General features: G+C 39.4%; 2 protein-coding genes across 3 annotated transcripts in view; one reads left to right on the top strand and one right to left on the bottom strand.

Moving 5' to 3' along the window:
• LOC135480868 (centrosome-associated protein 350-like) overlaps positions 1 to 4,939 on the bottom strand; it is an 82,266-nt gene extending 77,327 nt beyond the window's left edge. The window contains exon 1 of the mRNA XM_064760797.1: positions 4,759 to 4,939. Coding sequence (XP_064616867.1) covers positions 4,759 to 4,834 — 76 coding nt within the window. The 5' untranslated portion in view covers positions 4,835 to 4,939. The remainder of the gene's footprint in view (positions 1 to 4,758) is intronic.
• Positions 4,940 to 13,159: 8,220 nt separating this feature from the next.
• LOC135480610 (uncharacterized) lies at positions 13,160 to 18,673 on the top strand. 2 transcript variants are annotated; one of them, XM_064760494.1, is made up of 2 exons: positions 13,160 to 13,294; positions 15,972 to 18,673. In XM_064760494.1, the coding sequence occupies exon 2, from the start codon at positions 16,006 to 16,008 to the stop codon at positions 17,794 to 17,796; it is 1,791 nt and encodes a 596-aa protein (XP_064616564.1). In that variant the 5' UTR covers positions 13,160 to 13,294; positions 15,972 to 16,005; the 3' UTR covers positions 17,797 to 18,673. The 2 variants fall into 2 exon arrangements, with proteins under 2 accessions (XP_064616564.1, XP_064616563.1); XM_064760493.1 differs by lacking the exon at positions 13,160 to 13,294 and adding an exon at positions 14,551 to 14,580.
• The last annotated feature ends 3,844 nt before the right edge of the window (positions 18,674 to 22,517 follow it).

Below are 22,517 nucleotides of genomic sequence, written 5' to 3'. Positions count from 1 at the left end.
AAGATATTTTCATAATAAATCTGACTCTCCTAAGAAAAAATACAGCAAGGTCACAGTAATTTTCTTAAGAAATCACTCTCCAGAGGCGGTTTTCTTGCCATCTCACCCTGACAAGTTACTGCTGACTCCTGCCCAACATGTACGCACTGTGACACTGGCACAATATGTGGTTCAAAATGGATCAGTTTAACACTTAAACTAACCACAAAATCCAATTTATTGCATCAATATCTGCCTATCCGCTGTAAGATACCTCACAGACAATCCAGAGCTAATAGGTTTACTGACGTGACAGCCAATTATCATGTGAATCTATCAGCGCTACTTACTGGCCAAGTTCATAAGGGCTTCTACGACATGGCTACTCCGACTGAAGTGCCATATACGCAATGATGAACTTGATCTTCTCGGCTTTCAAAACTTTATAGAATTTTTTACACATTTTTCTGTGATAACTGTGTCCTACATCATTTTTTTTTTATGTATATATACTGGCAGACTTCATGTTCACTTTAAGTAGAATTCAGGTATTTGTACGCTATTAAACCAAATGTATGCACATGTACACAAACATGTATGTCAGCTGAAAACTACTGCAGCATGACATCCCAAACAGTTAAAAACTTAACAAGATACATCACCGTTGCTTACCAGATTTCAATATTTCACAAAAACACGATGACAAGATCAATCAATCCAGTCAATTTGGAGCCTGCCTTTTGAATCGTCAACGGTATATCCAAATTCTATGTACTGTACACGTAATTAGTCCTGGCAGAACACATGAACATGCATTAAGTTCACAGTATAGCCAACTGCATAGGTATGTGCTATGAGGTGGCTGGCCAGTTCTGCTAGGTATTAGGTGACTGAGCTGGGGGAGCATGTTTGGACAGATCTTAGAGATCACCCAGTGATCGAGCAAGTATTCCATTCAACAGCTAATAAACACTGTGGCAGCCATCTCAAACTTGCTAAACAGGGAGCTGTGTGCTTTGAGACATGGTACTAGACCGAGCTGACCACTTTTAGTCCGAGGTTTTTAATGGGATAAACAGAAAACTTGGTGAGACATTATACGCCTAGTGATTTGGATGAAGAGGAAACATTTATCAACGGTTATTTGTAGCTTAACTAGATGACTGTTAGAAGAATTGGCTAAATAACTTTCAATAACCAGATGACTGTCAGAAATATGGGCTAAATAACTTTCAATAACCAGATGACTGTCCAAAGAATTGGCTAAATACCTTTTAATAACTAGATGACAGCCACAAAAATCGGTTAAATGTCTTTCAATAAGCAGATGACTGTCACAAAAATTGCCAAAACAACTTCTAATAACTAGATGACGGTCACCAAAATGGGTTAAGTAACGTTTAATAACCAGATGACAAAATACCATTTAATAGCTAGATGACAGTCAAAAAAAATACCATTTAATAGCTAGATGACAGTCAGAAAAAATACCATTTAATAGCTAGATGACAGTCAGAAAAAATACCATTTAATAGCTAGATGACAGTCAGAAAAAATGCCATTTAATAGCTAGATGACAGTCAGAAAAAATACCATTTAATAGCTAGATGACAGTCAGAAAAAATGCCATTTATAGCTAGATGACAGTCAGAAAAAATGCCATTTAATAGCTAGATGAGAGTCACAAAAATGGGTGACATAATGTTTTTATAAACCAGATAACGATTATCAGACCTGGCCAAATGCTTCCTATAACCACAGCACGGTCAGAAAAATGAGCTTGAAGCATTCAGTGCACTACTTTGCCAAATTTTAATTAGTACTTCAAACCTGACAACAAGGGGTACCAATACTCTGCACATGCAGTTGTACGGTCATGAGCCACATGCAGTACACTCTTTCAGACAGACATACACATGTATAGTTCACTCTTCCAGACAGATATATACATGTATAGGACACTCTTTCAAACAGACATATACATGTATAGTACACTCTTTTAGACAGACAGATACATGTATACTACTCTTTCAGACAGACATATACATGCATAGTGCACTCTTTCAGACAGACATATACAGGTAAAGTACACTCTTTCAGGCATAACATGTACATGTACAGTACACTCCTTTCAGACTGACATATACATCTACAGTACACTCCTTCAGACAGACATATACTTGTACAGTGCACTCCTTCAGACAGGACATATACATGTGTAGTACACTCTTTCAGACAGACATATACATGTATAGTACTATCTTTCAGATAGACATACATGTATACACGAGTTCAGTGTTAAAAACAGTTACAAGAGTGATAACAAGCATATCAAATTTCTCCATGTTCCGCATACCTTTGACAAAACCGATTGTGGAAGAACCCTGGAGTTAGTTTTGTCCCGTTTCCAGACAGTCTGACCGTCAAGAAGGTCTTGGCTTTACAGTACACAGAATGATTTGTACCACTGAAAACAGCCATATCCTGCTCTTGCCCATTTCACAGCTGAAAGCTGTGACAAGTAGACACTTTAACTTCCACAACGGTACCTGCACTGAAATACTGTTAACTGAACTGAAAACTGATTGACAGTCAATCTCTTTACATTCTACCGGGCAACGTCCATATCCTACATGTATTTATATTGAGCCAGGCTCTATTCGAAATGCCCATAATAACCTATACTTCTACCGGTAGTTGTCATCAATATAGGTATGATGTAGAATCCCCCAGGGAACAGAATGATATTTATTGTGAAGCCTACAGAGGGAAAGAATAGTAAATAAATATCAAAAAATATCTTAAAATAAACACATGAAATGTACAGTGTAACACGGGGTATAGCTGTAAACTTACGATTCCATATTGACAGTCCAATTGGAAATGCCTAGACAACGATCAAACTCAAACGCCTTAAAACTTGGCATCTGAAGTCTGGCCAGAGGTGTCATAAATCGGAACTTCAATTTCGTCCACTATGGGTTCAAATTGATACGGCTCTCTATTTGCTTTTGTGCAGTTAAAATCCATATCCAAAATGACATCATTTTGATACTAATTCCTAGCTTATTTAAACCAGCTAGACTTGGGTTGACCATCTACGACGTCACCCCAGGTGGGGGAGGGGGGGGGGGGGGGGGTACCGCATACTGGCTGTGGCAGTATAAATTTATTTGTTTCTTGATGGATGTAAAGTCATTATTACGTTTCTCAGAATCCCTCCCGGTAACATACTGTTTAAACAGGTTATAATCTTTATAGCTAGGGCCAGCTGTTGAATCAGGACATTAATCCTTTAAGTAAGATCATATTTCAAATATTTGTCAGGGGGGGGGGGGGGGGGGGAGAAGGGGAGTCCCTACATGGGTCTGACACAACAAATTCAAAGTCATTTCTCATTTAGGTTGAAATTTCCCAAAAACTAAGCCTTGTAATAAGGTTTAAAATTTGACTGGGAACAGAAATCACACCCTGGTATTCAAGGTTTTAGTAGAGAGAGCAAAAACCTGGAGCACAAGGTGCTCTGATCAGATTTCACAGGCTAGTGAACACAAACAGTCAAGTAAACCTGATCAGAGGAATTACTGGGCATTAATATAACGACCTCTATCTGGGGCTGGACTAGCAGTACAATGCCTGTCAGCAATTCAATACTCTATCAAAATGTACATAAACTAGCCAATGCTATATACATGTATGTATATATATATAGTGAATTGATTAACAAGGCCATCATAAAAAATATGTTTGTTGTCTGTGAGACAAATGAACCACACAAAGATTGGCCTACTGTAAAATCCTGCACAAGGAAGTTGATCAAAATCTGCTTTCTCTCATTTTACTGTCGATAGTTTCCATAGAATCCTTATGTTTATCATCAATTCTAAAATATTGGGTTACATGCAACAAGGGAACCTTAAATCCTACCCTTGAAATCATCACTATACTCTCCTTATATTCATTAATTTATTCATTGGATTGGTGTTTTATGCCTTACTCAAGAATATTTCACTTGTACAACGGCAGAGTGCATTAAAATTGGAGGAAACAGGCAGAACCCATAGGGAAGGTTCAGGCTCCTGGGTCACCGCGCCGTGCTGCAGGCTTACCACCTCTGCCACGGAGGGCACCCAAGTAACTTTTATAGTGACAGTCCAAATACAGTCCATGTACCTGTGTATATGCCCCTTTTCTGAGTCAAAATCCGCAAGGAAAGCTCTTTTACCCACTCAACCAGCAGTACTTTACATGTGCATGCATGAGCAGGTATTTGACACTTTGTGTTGTTGCGTTTTGTTACAGTGCAAATTGATGTGTAAAGTTGAGAAGGTGGTCGTCAATAACAATGTTAGAATTTATACCTAACATCTACCTGTATTATGATCATAAATAAGAAGCACAAAAGCCCACAGGTAAGTAAACAGACCCACGAGATGATCAGTATTGTCTCTCAGAATAAATTCCTCCCTCGAAACTGTCAACTAGGCACAGGACCAATGTGGGGCGAGAATACAACAAATAGCTCAAATATCCAATGACATGCAGGCCGAATGCCTTTGTAATCTAGATCACAGAATGCCCTGTACGATTCTTTTTCTTAATGATATAGAAGAATGCATATGCCGCTACATATACATGTATGTAGGTCAAAATACATGTAAAACCTATCTACACAGTAGGATATCAGCCTGCCTTCCAGACAAAACCTAAAACACCTTACTAACACCTCTAAGTCATGGGTGAACTTTAAGGTTGTTTTACCAAGTCCTACACCTTTACCTGTGAGGGAGGAGTCATAAATTTCTGTTCCCCGAACTTTTGGCACGGGATCCGTCACTTTCCTTCCACGGTACATCCTGGACAGTTGCCCTTTGCCAAAGCTACCTGAATGTTTCACTTGGTCACAGTGTCTGTTCTAAAGACACCAAAGTGCACACTGGTTTTCACTTCATTAGCCATGACAGAAGGTCTGCAAGAGAATACAAATACATTCAACACAAATGTTGATATATTCAGGACAAGATCAAATAAAAGCTAGGACATTTTGATACACTTTAATTACAGTCATCCAAAATACACCAAATCCTAAAAAAAAAAAAAAACCCAGAGTTATGGGACTATTGCCTGATAAATTTAACTTCAATGTTTGGAAAAAATTTCCCATACTCATGTGCACTGACAATACAAAGATGTACATGTAATATCGCTTGTATATGCCCTGGTATACAAGGCTTTAATTTCAAGTTTTTGTAACATTTGAAAACAATTTAGCCCACATTAGGGTGTCCAAATTAAAAGATGAATTTGTACAGTGAGAACAGTGGGAAAGGGGTGTGATGGAGGGGAAAGACACATGTACATATTTATGGGGATATGTAGCATAAAAAACTGTAATGCAAAGCCAAAAATATCAAATTAATTTGTCAAATATCCTTATACATGTGAGAAAAAGACTTACGCTTTCCATTACTATGATGTACCTATATAGCTGTGCCATTAATACATTAAAAGTAGTGCGCTCTCTTTTTGTGTCCCATGAGAAGGTCTTCTAGCAACCTGTAGATGGTCATGGGTTTCCCGAGCTGGGCCCGGTTTCCTCCCACCATAATGCTGGCCACTGTCATATAAATGAAATATTCTTGAGTGCAGGGTAAAAACACCAATCAAATAAATAAATAAATAAATCTTTGTGTCATTTAACTGATTTGGGTGCCATCCATGACCTACCCAGTGATAATCCCAGTGTCATAAAGCATGCCTATCCACGGCCCAGTTGTTCAGAAGTGTATTAGCTAATACTGGTAATTAAGTCATATTTTATATTTAAATTTAGGAAAACTCTGCAGCCAATGCAGTTGTCCATAATCAAAGTATAAGTCATTATACTTAATATAATGGTACACAATTTTTTTACAGGCTAATACATAATTCAAGCCTTGGCTTAAAGTTAAATTTGGTATTGAGTCTTAAACCAGTTTTGAACAAGCTGGCCCAAGAGCTATGTACTAAGGGAGGTAACACATAAAGTTACATGTAGCTTATTTATTACCTCCCTTTAGTCTTATGTACCTTTTGTATTAGAGCCCTACAACACTATCAGATAATAGAAAATACATGTAGAAACATATACATGTAAAATAGATTCCACTTGTGCATGAACTTGGAAAACATTTCCTGAGAAGTCATGTGTTTCAAGATAAAGCTTATCACACCCAAAATCGCCGCAAAAAGCAAAAGTAGGTTAGACTCATACATTGATGTGCATTAATTTGTTACTTTATTTGCTTGTTATTTAACTCGAAGAATTTTTCACTTGTATGATGGCAGTCATTTGTGTGGTTGGAAGAAACTTGAGTGCCTGGGGTAAACCACCCAGTCTTGGCAAACCTTCCCATTTGTGATGTACATAAGCATGCATGCACACCATAAAGACTGAAGACAACTGGTCTTCAATGAACACTAGTCAGTAATAACAACCACAAGTAGTGACCACATACTCTCGAGACTATACGCACTCTCCTATTCATGCCTGAGTTTGAACCCTTACCTACTTGGTTCTAGCAAAAAGACAACAATCTTAACCATCTGGCCACAACCTACTCACAATCTTGTTTCGAGACAAATCAAGGTTTACTACATTTTTTGTTTTGTTTTAATTCTTGAATCATTTATTCGCCAGTTTCACTACGTGACACATATAAACCTTAGAAGACATGAAGTCAACAGTAATACACGAGTAAATATAACACGATGGTGGGATAAAAACTTAATGAGCTGGTTCTATTCCAGGGTAAACAGAATTTATTTATTTATTTGATTGGTGTTTAACACCGTACTCAAGAATATTTCAGTTATACGACCACAATTATGGTAGGAGGAAACCAGGCAGAGCCTTGTGGAAACCCACGACCATCCGCAGGTTGCTGGAAGACCTTCCCACGTATGAAATAGAATTTAAGAGTGATATACATGTGCATGCATTAAAATGTTGTTAATTTACAAATGAACACGCATATATATACAGATGCACACCTACAAATATATGCATACAAAGATATAAATACATTATTTATAGATAATAAGATTAGTCAGGGGAAACATGAGTGTTCAGTTTTTTTCTAGAAGAAAGTCTTCTATTTTAAATAGTGATGTGGAAGTAACTGATTAAAGCAGAGGTGAGAGGTAATTCCATGCTTGTGGACAGCTGTGTTTTAGTGTGTGGTTGGCTAAGGTTATGTAGGAAAAGGGTTGGTAGAGATTGTAGGGATTAAATCTTGTCGGATAAAAGTGTCTTTCATGCTGTCTTCTAAATTGGCAACGAAAGTCAGTGGGCAGTTGGAATAGGTGATGTATTAATTTATGAGCTTTTAAGACTTGAGAGAAAATGTTTAGCTTAAACATGTTAAGAATTTTCAATGTCATAAATATAAGTTTAAGTATTTAAGTTTAATCACTCTGATAGCTCGTTTGCTGAGAATATACAAGGGTTTGAATGGGTACGGAATATAAATGAGCCATATTTTAGAAGATTGCCAAATTCTGGGTGCTTGACTGATCAAGTTGCATCAGTACTCTTACTCGATCTGAAACACTTTTGTGAAGGTTTCTTATTTTATGTATGTACATGTATGCTTGGGGTTTAATGTCATACTTAGCAATTTGTCAGTCATATGACAATGAGGAGTCAATAGATGTGTGTATATATTTTGAGTCTTCATATGACAGGGTGAATCCATGCTGCCAAATATACCAAAGTGCTGCCGCCCACTGAAGTATTATGCCAAAAACACAAGACGTGACATAACACCCAGTCACATTATGCTGACACCAGGCCAACCAGTCCTTTTTCCTCGCTCAAGGGCAGTGAACAAATATGTAACATGTATTGCTTGGATCTTGATTTCACCAGCTCAATTTCCATGAGACACAGCAGATGTCTTCTTTGATTGATTTTATTAACAACATGCACTTGGTGATGACATTAACAGAGCCAACAGATCCAAATCGAGTGGCACAGCCAGGAGAGTTACATGGCAAAAAGCTTTCTTCCGTGTCTTACTCGTGGAAAAAGCACATGTTTCACTTGATGTCTTCAAACGAAAGCATGGCCTGTTGCACATTTCTCACTGGCAGTGGTACATTGTAATCAAGCACTTAATGCCAAGAAAACCCCCACCTTCCTTTCTTCATCTTTGATTATTTATCTGAACAGCTACAACAAAAGAGTTTATATTAAAAGTACAAGGCAACTCTTATGCACTTAGACAGAGCAAAATATCCTGACACATCTGATCGTGTCTCGGAGTGTAGCTTTTGTAAAAGCCGCTCTTCGATTCAGAGAACTTTACATATTTGCAACAACATAGTTGTTACATTATCTGTAGCACTAGCACTTTATATAGTCATGTTCATACATGTAGCGCAGCATTAAAATATATACAGTATTGGGTACAGCTACATAGAAAATCGCATGGCTGAACAAACATTTCAGTAGATAATGACATCAGCTTGAATCTTCCATCTAATCACAGCTATATGGTCTTTATGTGACTGTTGATGTTGATGAGGCCAAGATCAGCTAGTCAAAAATTATTCAAAGTGAGCATCTCTTCATCAGTAGGCCCCCTAAATTAATGATATTACTCTATTGGGCATTATCTGCATTCATCAAGAATTACTTTAGTTACGTGATCTATTGCTTCATTCCAATCGCCGGTAATGTATTTAGGTCAAAAATAGTTAGGTTCGCTAACCCAAAAAAGGCAAAAACATATGCAAAATACATGTACAACGTGAGAAAGTCTGAAATCTAAACTGAAGGAAAGATTAATTCAGAAGTAAAATTCAGCCACTGAAATCAGATTCATATGTAACCAGTGTAAGAAGACAGTTGTGTCTATGAAAGAAATCAAGACCATGTAATGAGAAAGACGTAGTACGCACCATGTCGCCGAAAATTCATAAAGAACGTGGGGAAGTTTCGTCTTCTTTGCAAACGTTTACAACTTCAAACATGTTTCAACGGATGCCAAATAGAGCGCCATTTTGATGCTATTTACCCTGTTTCTACGGGAGAGCTCTGCGAAGGTAGATAACTCAATTCATGGTTTCTGACAACGCCTGGAAAAAAAAATCCACGCCTTCTTGTCCATCCAGAGCTCACAGTAACAAATAAGCAAAAAATAAACAAAAACAATAAATAAATAATACATAAATAAATAAAGAAACAAAGTAATAAAGAAAGCGAACGTTAGACAATATCGCAAACGTTATGCACGAACTTAATGGTTAACATTGTTTGAACTTTATATTTTAAAAGCATGTTTTTAAAAATAAAGGTGCATTGTCACTTGTTTCCTCGCATTCGTGGGAGGTGGGTGCGGGGGGTGCGGGAAGACGGTGAAATGTATTCCTAACCATGGTATAAACTACCATATGTACATGTTATGTATATTTCAACATGATACTGACTGGCGTGTACATTAAATCGTGTGTCGGTATATATACCCACGGTGTAAGCCTATAGTATGAAAGACACACACACTGGAAAATGCTATATATTAATTATGTTTACAATTATAGGCCTACACACCAAATAAAAACACAAATTTAGACAACTTAATGCTGCCATTTCGTACATCAATAATGTCAAGATTCGATAGGAACGGCCGCAAGTATTAGGAAGTTTAATGATTGAAATTTTGACTTAAGTCTAAGCTTGCTTTGTGATCCCGGGGCCAGGCTGATTGCCAACCTGTTCACAGTGAAAGATCTTCTGCTAGCTGACGCAAGGCCATCCCCGCAGTATGCGGCTGAAGTTGTTATGTAACAGATGTTGCCGATGAAACGGGCCAAGCTAAAAATATTCGTTGCTAGCCATCAGCTTACTCTATGCCGTTAAATACGTAAGATAATATCATTTTTGTCCAATATTGGTATTTAAAATCAGTTTTGTCTTACGAATTATACAGGGAATATATTTAATGGATATTTATTACAAACTAAAATTGATAATCAGATGTCTCACATTTCATCAAAGTAATAGTCTGATATGTTGTTAGCTTAGGTGAGTGAGTGCTTGGGGTTTAAGGCTGCACTTAACAATTTTTCAGTCATATCAATGCGAAGGATTCCTTAGAGTGCATGTACGTGTAACGTGCCTCTTTGTTGAAGGACGGATTTCCACCACTCCGTTATATAGACCTAGTGCTGCTTCACTGAGGCGACATAGAGAAGGCAAGAAATAGGCCTACACCCCGCCCAAGCCATTATGATACGGGTCAACCAGTCGTTGCACTATCCTCTTCACGTCAAGCGAGGAAGATAAAACTTCCTCTTTTAAAGTCTTAGGTGTGTCCCGACCCATGACTGACCCTGGATCTACCGCTCTCTTGTAAGTTTGATCGAATAATGTTTGAGACATCATATTACAAACAGGTTCCAAGAACAGTACATTTGGTTAGAGAATCAATGAGCAACATATGTGGGAATCTTTTAATTATATATAAAGAAAGTAATCACGACAATAACAGTGTCATTTATTACTGTAGATTAGAAAAAAAAATTCTTGTGTCGTTCAAATATTAAAAATAGCAAAATCTACTTTTGACCCTACTTTTGTCTGCTGATAAAGCAAAAAGTGTAAATAACATCAATCCAGTTTTTCACACTCATGTTCTTTAGCGATTGTACTTCATTATGTTTAAGTTCCATAAACGTGACCGCCATCATGCATGTGAGACCGCGGACATCCGGGCACTTCACTCCCACGCGACCGCGTTAATAGGCAGACGACATGGTCACAAAGGTGACATAAAAAGGTATACGGAAATGAACAGCAATATTGGACCTTATTCAGAGAATTATAGCCCTCGTAATAACCCATAATGAAAGTATGTTGGACAAAACAGCAGCCATATGTAAATTGTGAGTTGGTTTTAGACTTACGAGGCCACAAAGCAGGATTTTGTTTTAACTCCCATGTTATTTGGACAATGTTTTCACTGGCGTGTCTGCGCGAATCAGGTAGGCCTATGTTGGCGAGTGTAAACCGGCACTTGTCCCGATGTTAACGATCTTCGATAAGTGAAAACTTCTTAAACACGGCGTTAAACACCAATCAAAAATCAGAATGGTTCATGTTCATGAAGGGAGATTTCTCAGTGGTGAAATTAGTGTGATGTAATATCATGCATTGTTTCTGCATTTGATGTCGTTTAAATAACGTGGGGGAAGGTCTGTTCTCAACATGAACATGTCGTGCATGGGTTAACCCATACTCTGCCCGGTTTTCTACCACTATATAACGCTGGTCGCCATCGTTTAAGTGAAACTTTCATGAGTAGGCCTACGGCGTAAAACATCAATGGATCTAACAAATAACTAAAATAACATGAACAATATATTAAATTATTACGCCGTACTCAAGAATATTTCACTTATCCGACGGCGGCCAGCGTTATGGTGGGAAAAAACCGGGTAGAGCCCGGGGGAAACCTAGGACCATCTGCAGGTTGCTGCAGACCTTCCCATGGCACATACAGCCGGAGAGGAAGACAGCATGAGCTTCACCTCGACCGCATTGGTGAGAGGCTCCTGAGACATTACGATGCACCAGCACGCTAACCAACTATGATTAATTAAACCCAAATTCTCCTGTACGTGGAACTAAATGTACTGCTCCCTACACGTCGTTACGAAAGAAACTGTTAAGTGTAATGGATAGTTTGAATGAGTGTGTAATGCTTAGTGTTAAGTCTTATTAAAATTTTAAAATTAAAATTAAACACATATGTTTTGATCCATACCTTGCATTATGAAGATATGAAGGAAGTTACACTCAAAAAATTAATCTTAAAATTAATTTTAGGAGGAATTCTGTTGTCTGCGCGATGCTAGAGTGTATTCTGCTATTGCAACAGATTATTCTGTTAAATATAACACACGTTCATTCAACATAAAGATTCTATTAAACTAACAGGATAATATGTTGAATGTGACACAGTACTATGTTACAATAACAGAACACATTCTAGCATCACTCAGACAACAGACTTTCTGTTAAAATTACCAGATTAATTTTTTGAGTGTAAGTGAAAAAACGCTGTGGTTACTGTGTATGTCTAACTAGTTATTATGACCAATGAAATACAGTGTACAGTATATAGAGTATACCCAGAGCAGCGATGACAATATGATAGTTGGCAAATGGCCACAAGTAACCGTATCTCACGGTTTTATTCAAACTAGTCATGCAAACGCTTAAACAGTAAAAACTTGCACGCGCCGTAGTACAATGACATGTCCCAAACCATATCATGGCCGTTCCTTTTTCTCTCTTTTCCTTGACGGTTTCATGTAAAAATGTCTTTATCCTGTAAACGATTTTTTAAAATTTATTTGACTTGTGTTTTACGCCGCAAACTCAAAAATAATTCTGATACGGGCTTCCTCTTCAGACGTACATAGAACATAGGTTTCCCCAATTTCCTCTGTTTCCTCGGTTTGGTTCGGTTTCCTCTAGCAGCAATCCCGGTCTCTGTGGTCAGTCGAGATCATACGCCTTTTTACGTGATCCTACGGAACTGAACAGTTCGGTACGTTCGTCATCACGTGCAGCTGTTTACATAAGGTGAAAGTAGTCATCTCAGAGTAGGGGACGTAATGCACGAGCCTCATTTTTGACGTCGCTGTTGTAAATAGCAAGTATGTAAGAGATGTAATCTCAACGGAGCAAGCAGGTACATTTCTACTTTAGAATGCACCGTAATATAAGTGAAATATTTTTGAGTACGGGCGTGAAATGCCAATCAAATAAATACATGAAAAAAGAACAAATATTACATAATTTACTTTCACGATGATGTACTGTTCTCAATCTCTTTGTATTTCTTATAATTGTCTAGTATTTTACTAATTTGTTTTGCAGATCATGGAGGTCAAATCAGACGGGGGCGACCCTCCCCCGAGACAGTATTTCACAGGATATGGTGTCCAGTTGAAAACGAAGCCTGCTTATCGGGAACCTTCGTCAACGGTCCGTCAATAAAGGTCCGGTTCAGTCCAAACCCGATAAACATATCTACTTCCCCAGAAAGGAAGAAAAGCGAGTGACGATAGAGGCATTTAAAGAAATTCTTCGACGCATTTCCATGAAAAAGTTCAGATCTGACGACACGTTGAAAGCTGCCGAGGAACGGGATCAACAGCTCGGTTTACCTACCAAGTCTCAGAGTACTTTGAGTACTTTTGCTCTGACAAAACCATAAGATACCGACCAATTGCGCTGACGAAACTGACTGCTTCGCAGAAGAAAGTGAGGAAACATGTAATTAAGAAAGATTAATTATCCTGTTCATTTGTTAAAATAACGATTTCATTATAAACGAAGTGAGTTGTACTTCTTTTCTTTCAGAGTTATTTATTTCTTTATTTAACGGTTGCTATATTAACGTTGAACTAACACTGACGATTTGCTGATATGACGTCTGTCCGGATTACGATAGAAGCATTACGCGAGGCCGTATTTCACGTGTTGCCATTTGTCAGCTTTCACAATGTCCTCACTGCTCTGGTTTTACTCTCTGCGCTGTACGTCTTTAATGATATTGCAATCATATCGCGGAGAAGATTATGCGTGAATAAGCGGGACAAAGGCTGCAGGAATATTGATAAATAGTTATTTATTTGATTTATTTGACTCAAAAATATTTAACTTATAAGACGATGGCCAACATTATATAGGCTTACAGTGAAATACATGAGAACTCACAGCGACCGCAGTGGTAAGAGGCTCCTTGGTCATTGTACCGCTATCCACCTCGGCTCTCGTATAGTTTTGAAGCCTTTTACTCCTGCGGAATTTTTTGAACACATCTGCTTAATTGTAATTTTTGTAAATTTTGTTTGAATGAAGAAAATTAATCAGCGCATGAGCATTTAGACAATTTGAGCCCGGTTTTCCCACGGTTGTTCTGAGCGGTGTTATTTTAGGGATAGGAAAGTTTCGTAATTTCCTCGTGGAGTGAAATGAAACCTTGTATGTAGATGTATACGCTAACGGAAAGGAGTATATACCACATATATGGGTATGTTTGAGTGTGAACCTGACGATAGTCTTTCTGCTAACAATGTCAGCCCTCTAAATAGCATCCCTGATACAGATGTTGGCCATCTTGACCAAAGCGGTATAGCTTATGAACATGAGCGACGGTCCAACAGGATGAAAATGTCAAGGGTAATGGAGGTCAATTACGACAGAGGATGTAGCTGAGTGGGTTCCATTTTTGGCGGGGACGAATATTTCAGACGCCTGCTCAGGCCTGAATTCAGCATCGGAAGTACCCTCTTAATCCTCTCTTTGCATAAGTGTCACACGGTGAGGTGACTAAAATGGACAAAGACGGATTTTATTCATCGTTTGTGTGAGATAATAAATCTGTGGTTATTTCTGGCAAATTTCCCATGACATTTACGTCCAGTAATTAATTTACATATATTGACGTCATATGAGGTAAGGCATATAAAAGAAAGGTGTTGAACATGTGCTTATTCAGGACTTCAGCACTATAACTAGACCTATACAGATCAACGATCTGAAAGGTAGGTGGCTGCGTACAGCATTGATTTTTATATCGCTTACATACGACAGAGAAAAAAAAACGATAACCATGTTAAATTAGCGATTATTCAATATATTTCAGACACCTTTTTTGGGATAATGCTTAGACAACTTTCAAGAACATATCAGCACCATTAGTTAAATAGTATGAAAACGGTATTATGTGGACAATGTCAAACAGAGTGGAATCCGATGTTAGGGATGTTGTGTATTTTAGGCATTGTTTTTAAGTCCGCTGAATGTTATATGTGATGACAACACAGCATTTTGATGTATTTATTTCAACAATGTTTCACTTATACATGTATGTCTGCGGCCGGCATTATGGAGGGAAGAAACCAGGCAGACCCAGGGTCAAACCCTCGACCATCCACAGGTTGCTGCAGACCTTCCCACGTACTAACCATCTCAGCCACGGCGTACGTGGGAAGGTCTGCAGCAACCTGCGGATGGTCGTGGGTTATTCTATCATTTGAGTGCATTTAACTCCGTGGCCGAGATTTATTTATTTGATTGGTGTTTTACGCCGTGCTCAAAAATATTTCATTTATGGGACGGCGGCCATCATTATGGTGGGAGGAAACTGGATAGAGACCGGGGGAAGCCCTGGACCATCCATAGGTTGCTGTAGACCTTCCCACGTACTGACCATCTCAGCCACGGCGTACGTGGGAAGGTCTGCCCGGTTTCCTCCCACCATCATGCTGGCCGGCGTTGCATAAGTGAAATATTCTTGAGTACGGCGTAAGACACCAATCAAAACCTAAACATCGGCTGTATGGTTTATATCATTCAAACATTTGAATGCACGTAACTCATGAAAATCTAAAAACGTTAATGATAGTATTTTTAAGCAAAGTTTTCAGTTTTGTTCGTGTCATGAGCTTTTCTTCGTTTCCGGTTTACCTTCCTTTCACTTTTAACAATTTGGTTTTATCTTATTCAGATCAGTGAAAGTAAAATGTTAGTTTATTTAACAGTGTAAAAATAACAGTGGTTTAACTTATTGATATATTTATATTCGATATTGCAAAACAGGTCATTTATTTGAGAACGAAACTCTGATGTTTTATCTTTTTATTTCTGTTATAAAGAGTAATACAGCACTTTGAACACCGAATAAGAGATTCTGTGTTATACATTTACATTAGAACCCTCGTATTGGCTTCCTCTCCGGTCATACGTGGAAGATCTGCAGCAACCTCGTGGGTTTTCACCCGGGCTCTGCCCGGTTTCCTCCCACCATAATGCTGGCCACCGTGGTATAAGTGAAATATTCTTGAATACTTGAGTACTAAAACACAATGAAATAAATAAAATATAATTCAACAAATGAACATATTAAAACCTTTGGCTATTTTTTTTTTTACAGGAAGAACATAATCCACATCCACTGAACATAAAAAATGATTGCAGTCACCAAAGCTGTAACAATTCTGTTGCTTGTAACGGTCGTCTTCTGTCAACCCTGTCCAAAGAAGTGCCACTGTCGACAAAAGCAAATGACTTGTTCCAATCTGTCGGAATTCCCCGAGTATATTCCGGAAAGTACGGAGAAGGTGATCTTGTGGTACCTTAAGCTAGACGAGATTCCATCTGACGCGTTCAGCAGTTTGTCAAACGTGACGAAAATTGAGATATATAAGTCTGAAATAAAGTATCTCAAAGGATGTACGTTCAGCTTTCTCTCAGATATACACTCTTTGACTTTACACAGTGTTCGCGTCCAGGAAATCCAACCGTTTGCTTTCCATTCTTTGAGCAATATAGAAAAACTCACACTTTACAACGTCACAGTTGACGTCATTCACCCAAACGCTTTTTTCAATATCAGCCTCGTGACATATTTCGAATTCCACAATGTTTCAGTTAAGCTTTTTGACTCGTACGCTGTCAGGAAGCTACGTGAAATCGGGGGCTTGAGTGTTTTCAACAGCAACATCAAAAAGCTAAAAAATAACGCCTTTTTCGAGTTGGCCACCGTCGAAAGTTTCAGTATAGGCAAGAACAGAATCGAGGAGCTCGAGTGTCGTACAGTAGAGAGTCTATCAATGACTCTTCCGTCGTTTTTCTTTTACAATAATGAGATGGAATGTTCTTGTAGTTTGTCCTGGTTGTTACGACACGTTCGAAATCCAAGAAACCAATCTCTCAGATATACCTTAAAATCCAACTCGTGCAAAGGACAAAAGAAACGCGTAACGCTCTCAGATTTGACAGCTTCGGATTTCAGCTGCGGCCAGGAAACCCTTGGTTATTGTTTTTCCTCTCCGCCCCCGGTGTCGTCAGCGCCATGTGCTCATGTACCTCAGGAGACAATCACAAATAGCGCTCACCCGTCGACGTCAGCAGTTTCTTCGAGAGGACAAACCGTTGATTACAGATCGCCATCAACGTCGGATGGAAGCTTGCATCTGTCGCCTTCAGTTCGCCCAGACACAACAGCTGAACATGTAAATGGCTTGCACAATTCTGCATCGCCAACATCATTACTGTCTTTCACAACGTCAACTATTGAACCAACAAGCTTTCCGGTGACTGATAAAAAGACGACGGTTCCCTCAGCTACCGATGTCGGTGACAAGATGAATCCTGTAAAAGAACATTACCCTTTCGAATCGTCGTCAAGATCATTATTGCCTACTGTAAAACTATTCAGTGAGCCAATAAGCCCCCCGGTTTCAAAATCTGAGAGACTGACCACGATTCCGTCAATAACAGACGTTAATGAGAAGTTGTATCACCAGGACGTTGGCTTCAACTCTACATCTGCAACAGTTTCTGCAACGCCTCAATCAGGGGAACGGCCTACCATAATGAATTTGCCCTTATCAAAAAAAACCATTGTTGCCGACACAACTGTAAATGGTAGAGTGGACAGTGGACAGTCTCCTGAAATGACGCAGAGTGGTGAAGAGAACGCCACGCCAATTCCTAAAGTGCGCACTCCTAGCGCAACGAGGAACATTCGAGTGCCCTTGAGTCCCACTTCCGACACCGTCACAGGTGAAACGAAAGCGTCTAGTCCTGCACCCATATCAACTAAGGCCATGACGGTAGGAAGTAGAAGCACAACTGTTGTGTCCAGGCAGGCTGAGTCTGAGTCTGACAGCAAGGAAAGTAGAATCATGGACGATCGACAGGCATTTGAGAAACACCCAAAGTACGCGGTAAAACCAAGTGGAGGACGAGGATAACAAGAATTCAGGGGACGTAACTCTGTCGTCACTGTTGTTCCTGTCTCTAGTGTACGTGCTCAGATACGTGCTGGTTTAAGACAATATATTATTTATAATAGTATAATATTTGTAATTTATCAATTTTTGCGTTATTATGCAGTTGGATTTAAGTTGCTTATTAAGTCCGTATATTTTAGATTTGAGCGTTTTCTCGTCAGGGTCGAATTCCAAGCGATGCTTAAATGATACAAATTTCATATATAAATTGACCTACGTACGAAATTTGTCCATTCTGAAAAAAATCCTTATAAGTTACTTACAGAATTGAAACATTTGAGCCACACAAAAGGGGATGGATAGAGAGGGAGAGAGAGCGTAAAACACCAATCAAATAAATAAACAAATAAATATGTAACTATCACACATCCCATGTAAACGGACTCGATCGAGTTTCGCCTTTAGGACCACGGCATGGCACACCGGGCCTGCAAAGAAGTCTCTGTATCCAACGCTTATTTGTCCTCCAGCCATATTTCATTGTGTAGATATTTTACAAAATGAATCGACAATGTTTGTGGTCTATGCACTCATATCCTCGCTTAATTCCCCGGTGACCTTTTGTTGCCTTACATCCGTCTCTGTACGATAACTCGCAGGTTTCCCAGTGCGCATGACGAGGTTCATTTACTGCAAAGTGTAATCTGTTCAATCATCCACGAGGCAGCTATGCCTTTTTTTTCTTTACCAGTATACCAGCTCATAAATTTCAGTATACATATATTATCATCTGTAAATGTACTCTCATACGAATATATGTGTAATGGGTATTATGTTCGTCCATACATATGTATGGGGATCTAAAGAACAGCAAATAAACATCGTGTTCATAATAATATATGTGGTCCTTGTTTTTATATGTCTATATAGTTGAACTCCCATGTCGTACGTAGGCCTATAAAGTGATTATTTACATGCTCTGAGTGCCCAAATCCTTCAGTGTGTTTGTCCAATTTATGTAAGTATGTATGCTTGGGGTTTCAAATTGTACTTAACAAGGTTTCAGTCATATGACGACGCGGATTAGTAGCGCGAATCGATGCCGCTAAAGGGCTGTCGACACTGAAGTACTATGTCGAAAACCCCAGTTATGGCACCCCATCTAGTCACAATATACTGAAACCGGGACAACCAGTTGTTTTCTGCTTCCTTTCTCTAACCTCTTAGTGCTCACCGTCAAGTGAGGCAGCATCAGATGCCATTTTCAAAGTAGCTCGTGTGACCCCCACCCGGCTTTGATCCCAGGTCTCCCGTCTGCGATGCGGCAGTTCTACTCGTTAGTAGGCAATCGAAGCATTGTGTTTCTCCAATGACCCACTAGTCTTTGATGAACGTGTTCAAATCCAACTGGTCATAGCTGACGTTCGGCTAAAGACTAGCCTTTGATGAACGTGTTCAAATCCAACTGGTCACGGAAGATAAGTGCGATTACCTGACAAGGTGAATAACGAAGTTTCGAGTTTTAACTCTTCTACTCATAGTAGAAAGATAAAGTTAAAAAAACTGCCCTACTGTATCATGTGACGAGCGAAACGTATCAGGTTACCTTTTTGGACATTAATTTAGTGATCACCTGCCCCAGATTGTAACACAAATAACACCTCTTTCCAGTAAGAACTTTTCAAGTCCACAAACCTTTAGCTCTTCAATTTCCTCTCGAGTTTATCTACTCTAAACTTAGTACGTTTTTGAAACTGATTCAGACGACCATATTATAGTAAATCGGAATAGCAAATAGTTGCCCAACATTTTTGACAGGTCACATGATAGAGTTTGATCCTTAGCGATAACTCAAAACCTTCCTATTGGTTCTCACCACTTACAACCTGATGGTCGTGGGACGTTCTCGAAGTGTGTTTTGGACGCGTACATTGTCCGTAGGTTACTGTGAAGCTTTTGAACGTTCTTGGAGAGGCCGTAGTGGACTCGTTAGTACTGTTGTTTAACATTCATGGGTGAGCCTCTCACCAATGTGGTTGCTGTGAGTTCTGACTGGCTTCCTCTCCGGTCGTACGTGTTGTCTGCTAGGCAACCTGCGGATGGCCGCGAGTTTGCCCCTTTCTCTTCTCGATTTTCGTCCCACCATAATGCTGGCCACCGTCGTATAAGTGAAATATTCTTTAGCTATGCGTACCAAACCAATCAAACGAATAAATAAATAAAATAAATGTGTCCGATGCCACCAAGGGTGGCAGGTTTTATCATAGTAAAGTATCGCCCCGGATCGGCTCCGGCGGGTCTTGGTGGGCGCCTCTACCAACACTGTGAGCGGCGCCTACTGCCCTAACGGTACTACATGTACAGCATTATAGTGGGAGGAAACCGGACAGAAACCCCACACCGTCCGCAGTTTCCTGCCAAGGCCTTCCCACGTACGGTCAGAGAGGAAAGCAGCATGAGCTGGACTTGAAATGCAGCGACCGTACTGGTGAGAGGCTCCTGGGTCATTGCACCGGGCTGGGGTGCTATCCCCTCGGTCACGAAGGTCTCTCACCAGATATACTCCTGGTCCACTCAGGACAGGGAACGATGTTATACAACAGCACGAACGAGTCCACTACGGCTTCTCCGTTGCTACTACAAAAATCGCCACGGTACCAGAGAGTTAATTCAAAAGATCATCCCGTTTGGCCACGGGTGTTCATATGTGTTCATATGTTACTTTTGAATCACAATCTGATCAGTTAAGGTCTGTATTTGTAGCTACAACCATGACAACGCGCCCACCATCTCCGCCCCATAAAACTCCCACAAACACACACCAGCAGAGGTGTTGTGTTTGGAACCGAGAACATATATTAAAGAGACTACTCTAAAGCAACAAGACATAAAAGCCTACTAATCTGCACCTTCGCTGTGAATGATGGGTGTTATCTAAGATGATCAAGTATCGTGTAAAGTACATTAGCTCTCGGCTATAATCATTGTTGCATGCTGCATGTGTCATTGTGGCCGGTACTAAGGGACGCAACTCTGGATCAGCTGTCACGATACAATAGCCTATTTAAAGTTATTCCTCTCCTTGCAACTGGATGGGAAATCGTGTGGCTCAGGTCGATTTCCGTCCTGCTCAAAGTGACAGACCATCTGCGAAATGCCGCAAGGGCTTCCGCGATATGTTGTTGAAGTTGTAATGTTACAGGTGTAGCCGATGAAATGCGCCAAGCTAAAATATTTGTGGCTATCCATCATGCAGTTTATTGTATGCCGTTAAATGCATAGGATAATATCTTTTTCCCTCTAATGTTGATATATGAAAAAAGTTTTATCTTACGCATTATGCCGTGAATGTCTGACAGTGTCAGTAATAGACGTTTATTACGAAAATGAACTGATAAACGAGTGCCCCCTTCCTCAATGCAATTGTGCGATATACTGTTAGCAGGGGTAAATAGCTTTCACTGGAATTTATTTATTTGATTGGAGTTTTACTCAATACTCAAGAACATTTCTCTTATACGGCGTCGGCCAGCCCAATGATGGGAGGAAACCGGACAGAATCCACGGCCATCGGCAAGTTTCTGTCGCCTTCATAGGAAGAATACTATATACAATCTGTATAGATTTACAATAATATGTTTAAACTTATCTAATATATAGCTTGACAATACATGAAGAAACATTAAAAAGAATTTCTTGTGCGGTTCAAACCTGACATCCACCCTCCATTACCTCACTTTGTAAAGCACTAAAAAAACACAGTATGCAATGATGCGAATCGAACTCCTTATCTTTTTGGACACTACGGTTTCAATACACACGTTACCACTCGGACAATGCGCTAGATACTATGAAATATTATGGTGACTGTTGAGTTCCTCAGAACTTTCAAATTATTTTGGTTCACGTAATCAGACTTTTGTTATGAAGGGAATTCCCGCAGGAAAACGCCTTAAAATAGCAAAATCTGCTTTTGACTCTACTCACTAAATGCTACTGTGCACTAGTAGTACACAGTGTTGTGGCAAAAATACACATCCACATAATTTTGTGTACCAGCAGTACACAAATTATGCAATTCATGCGTGAGTGACTGAGTGTGTGCTTGGGGTTTAACATCGTGCTCAACAATTTTTCCGTCATATGACGATGAAGGAGTCCTTAGAATTTATGTAATGTGCCTCCTTGTTGCAGGACGGATTTCCACCGCTCTTTTATCTAGTGCTGCTTCACTGAGACGCCTTACCGAAGGCAATTACGGCGCTCCGCCCGAGACATTATACTTACACTGGTCAACTTGTGCAAATTTGTACACAATCATTTTTAGAGAGTGCTTTGTCTTTTGATAAAACTGAAAGTATAATTCGCATCACTCCAATTTTTCACATACATGTTCTTCTGTAATTGTACTTTATCTTCAGGTAAGTTTTACCTTTTTTCTCTCTAAAAAACTTACACCTCACTGCCCTACCGAAGTGGGGTGATTTGCTTTCTACTTGCAAGGGGTCCTTCAGTTTCAAATCCACATTACGGAGACTATGCTTTGAAATAGCGTGAAGTTTTGGTTTAAGCATGGTTTAAGCAATGCCGTATGTCTTTCAGACATCGTTGAAAACTGCTGACCACTTCTACTTCCACGTAACTATCTTCGGTTGCATGTGATTTTGTGACGTTAAATTTAATAATGAAGCTGATTTTGTGTCACCGCCTTAACTGTTCTTATTATTTAACCATTTATCATC

Source organism: Liolophura sinensis, chromosome 13, assembly GCF_032854445.1.
Source record: "Liolophura sinensis isolate JHLJ2023 chromosome 13, CUHK_Ljap_v2, whole genome shotgun sequence".
NCBI lineage: Eukaryota > Metazoa > Mollusca > Polyplacophora > Chitonida > Chitonidae > Liolophura > Liolophura sinensis.
Note: the sequence above shows the minus strand (reverse complement) of the source record. Positions and strands in the feature narration are given on the sequence as shown.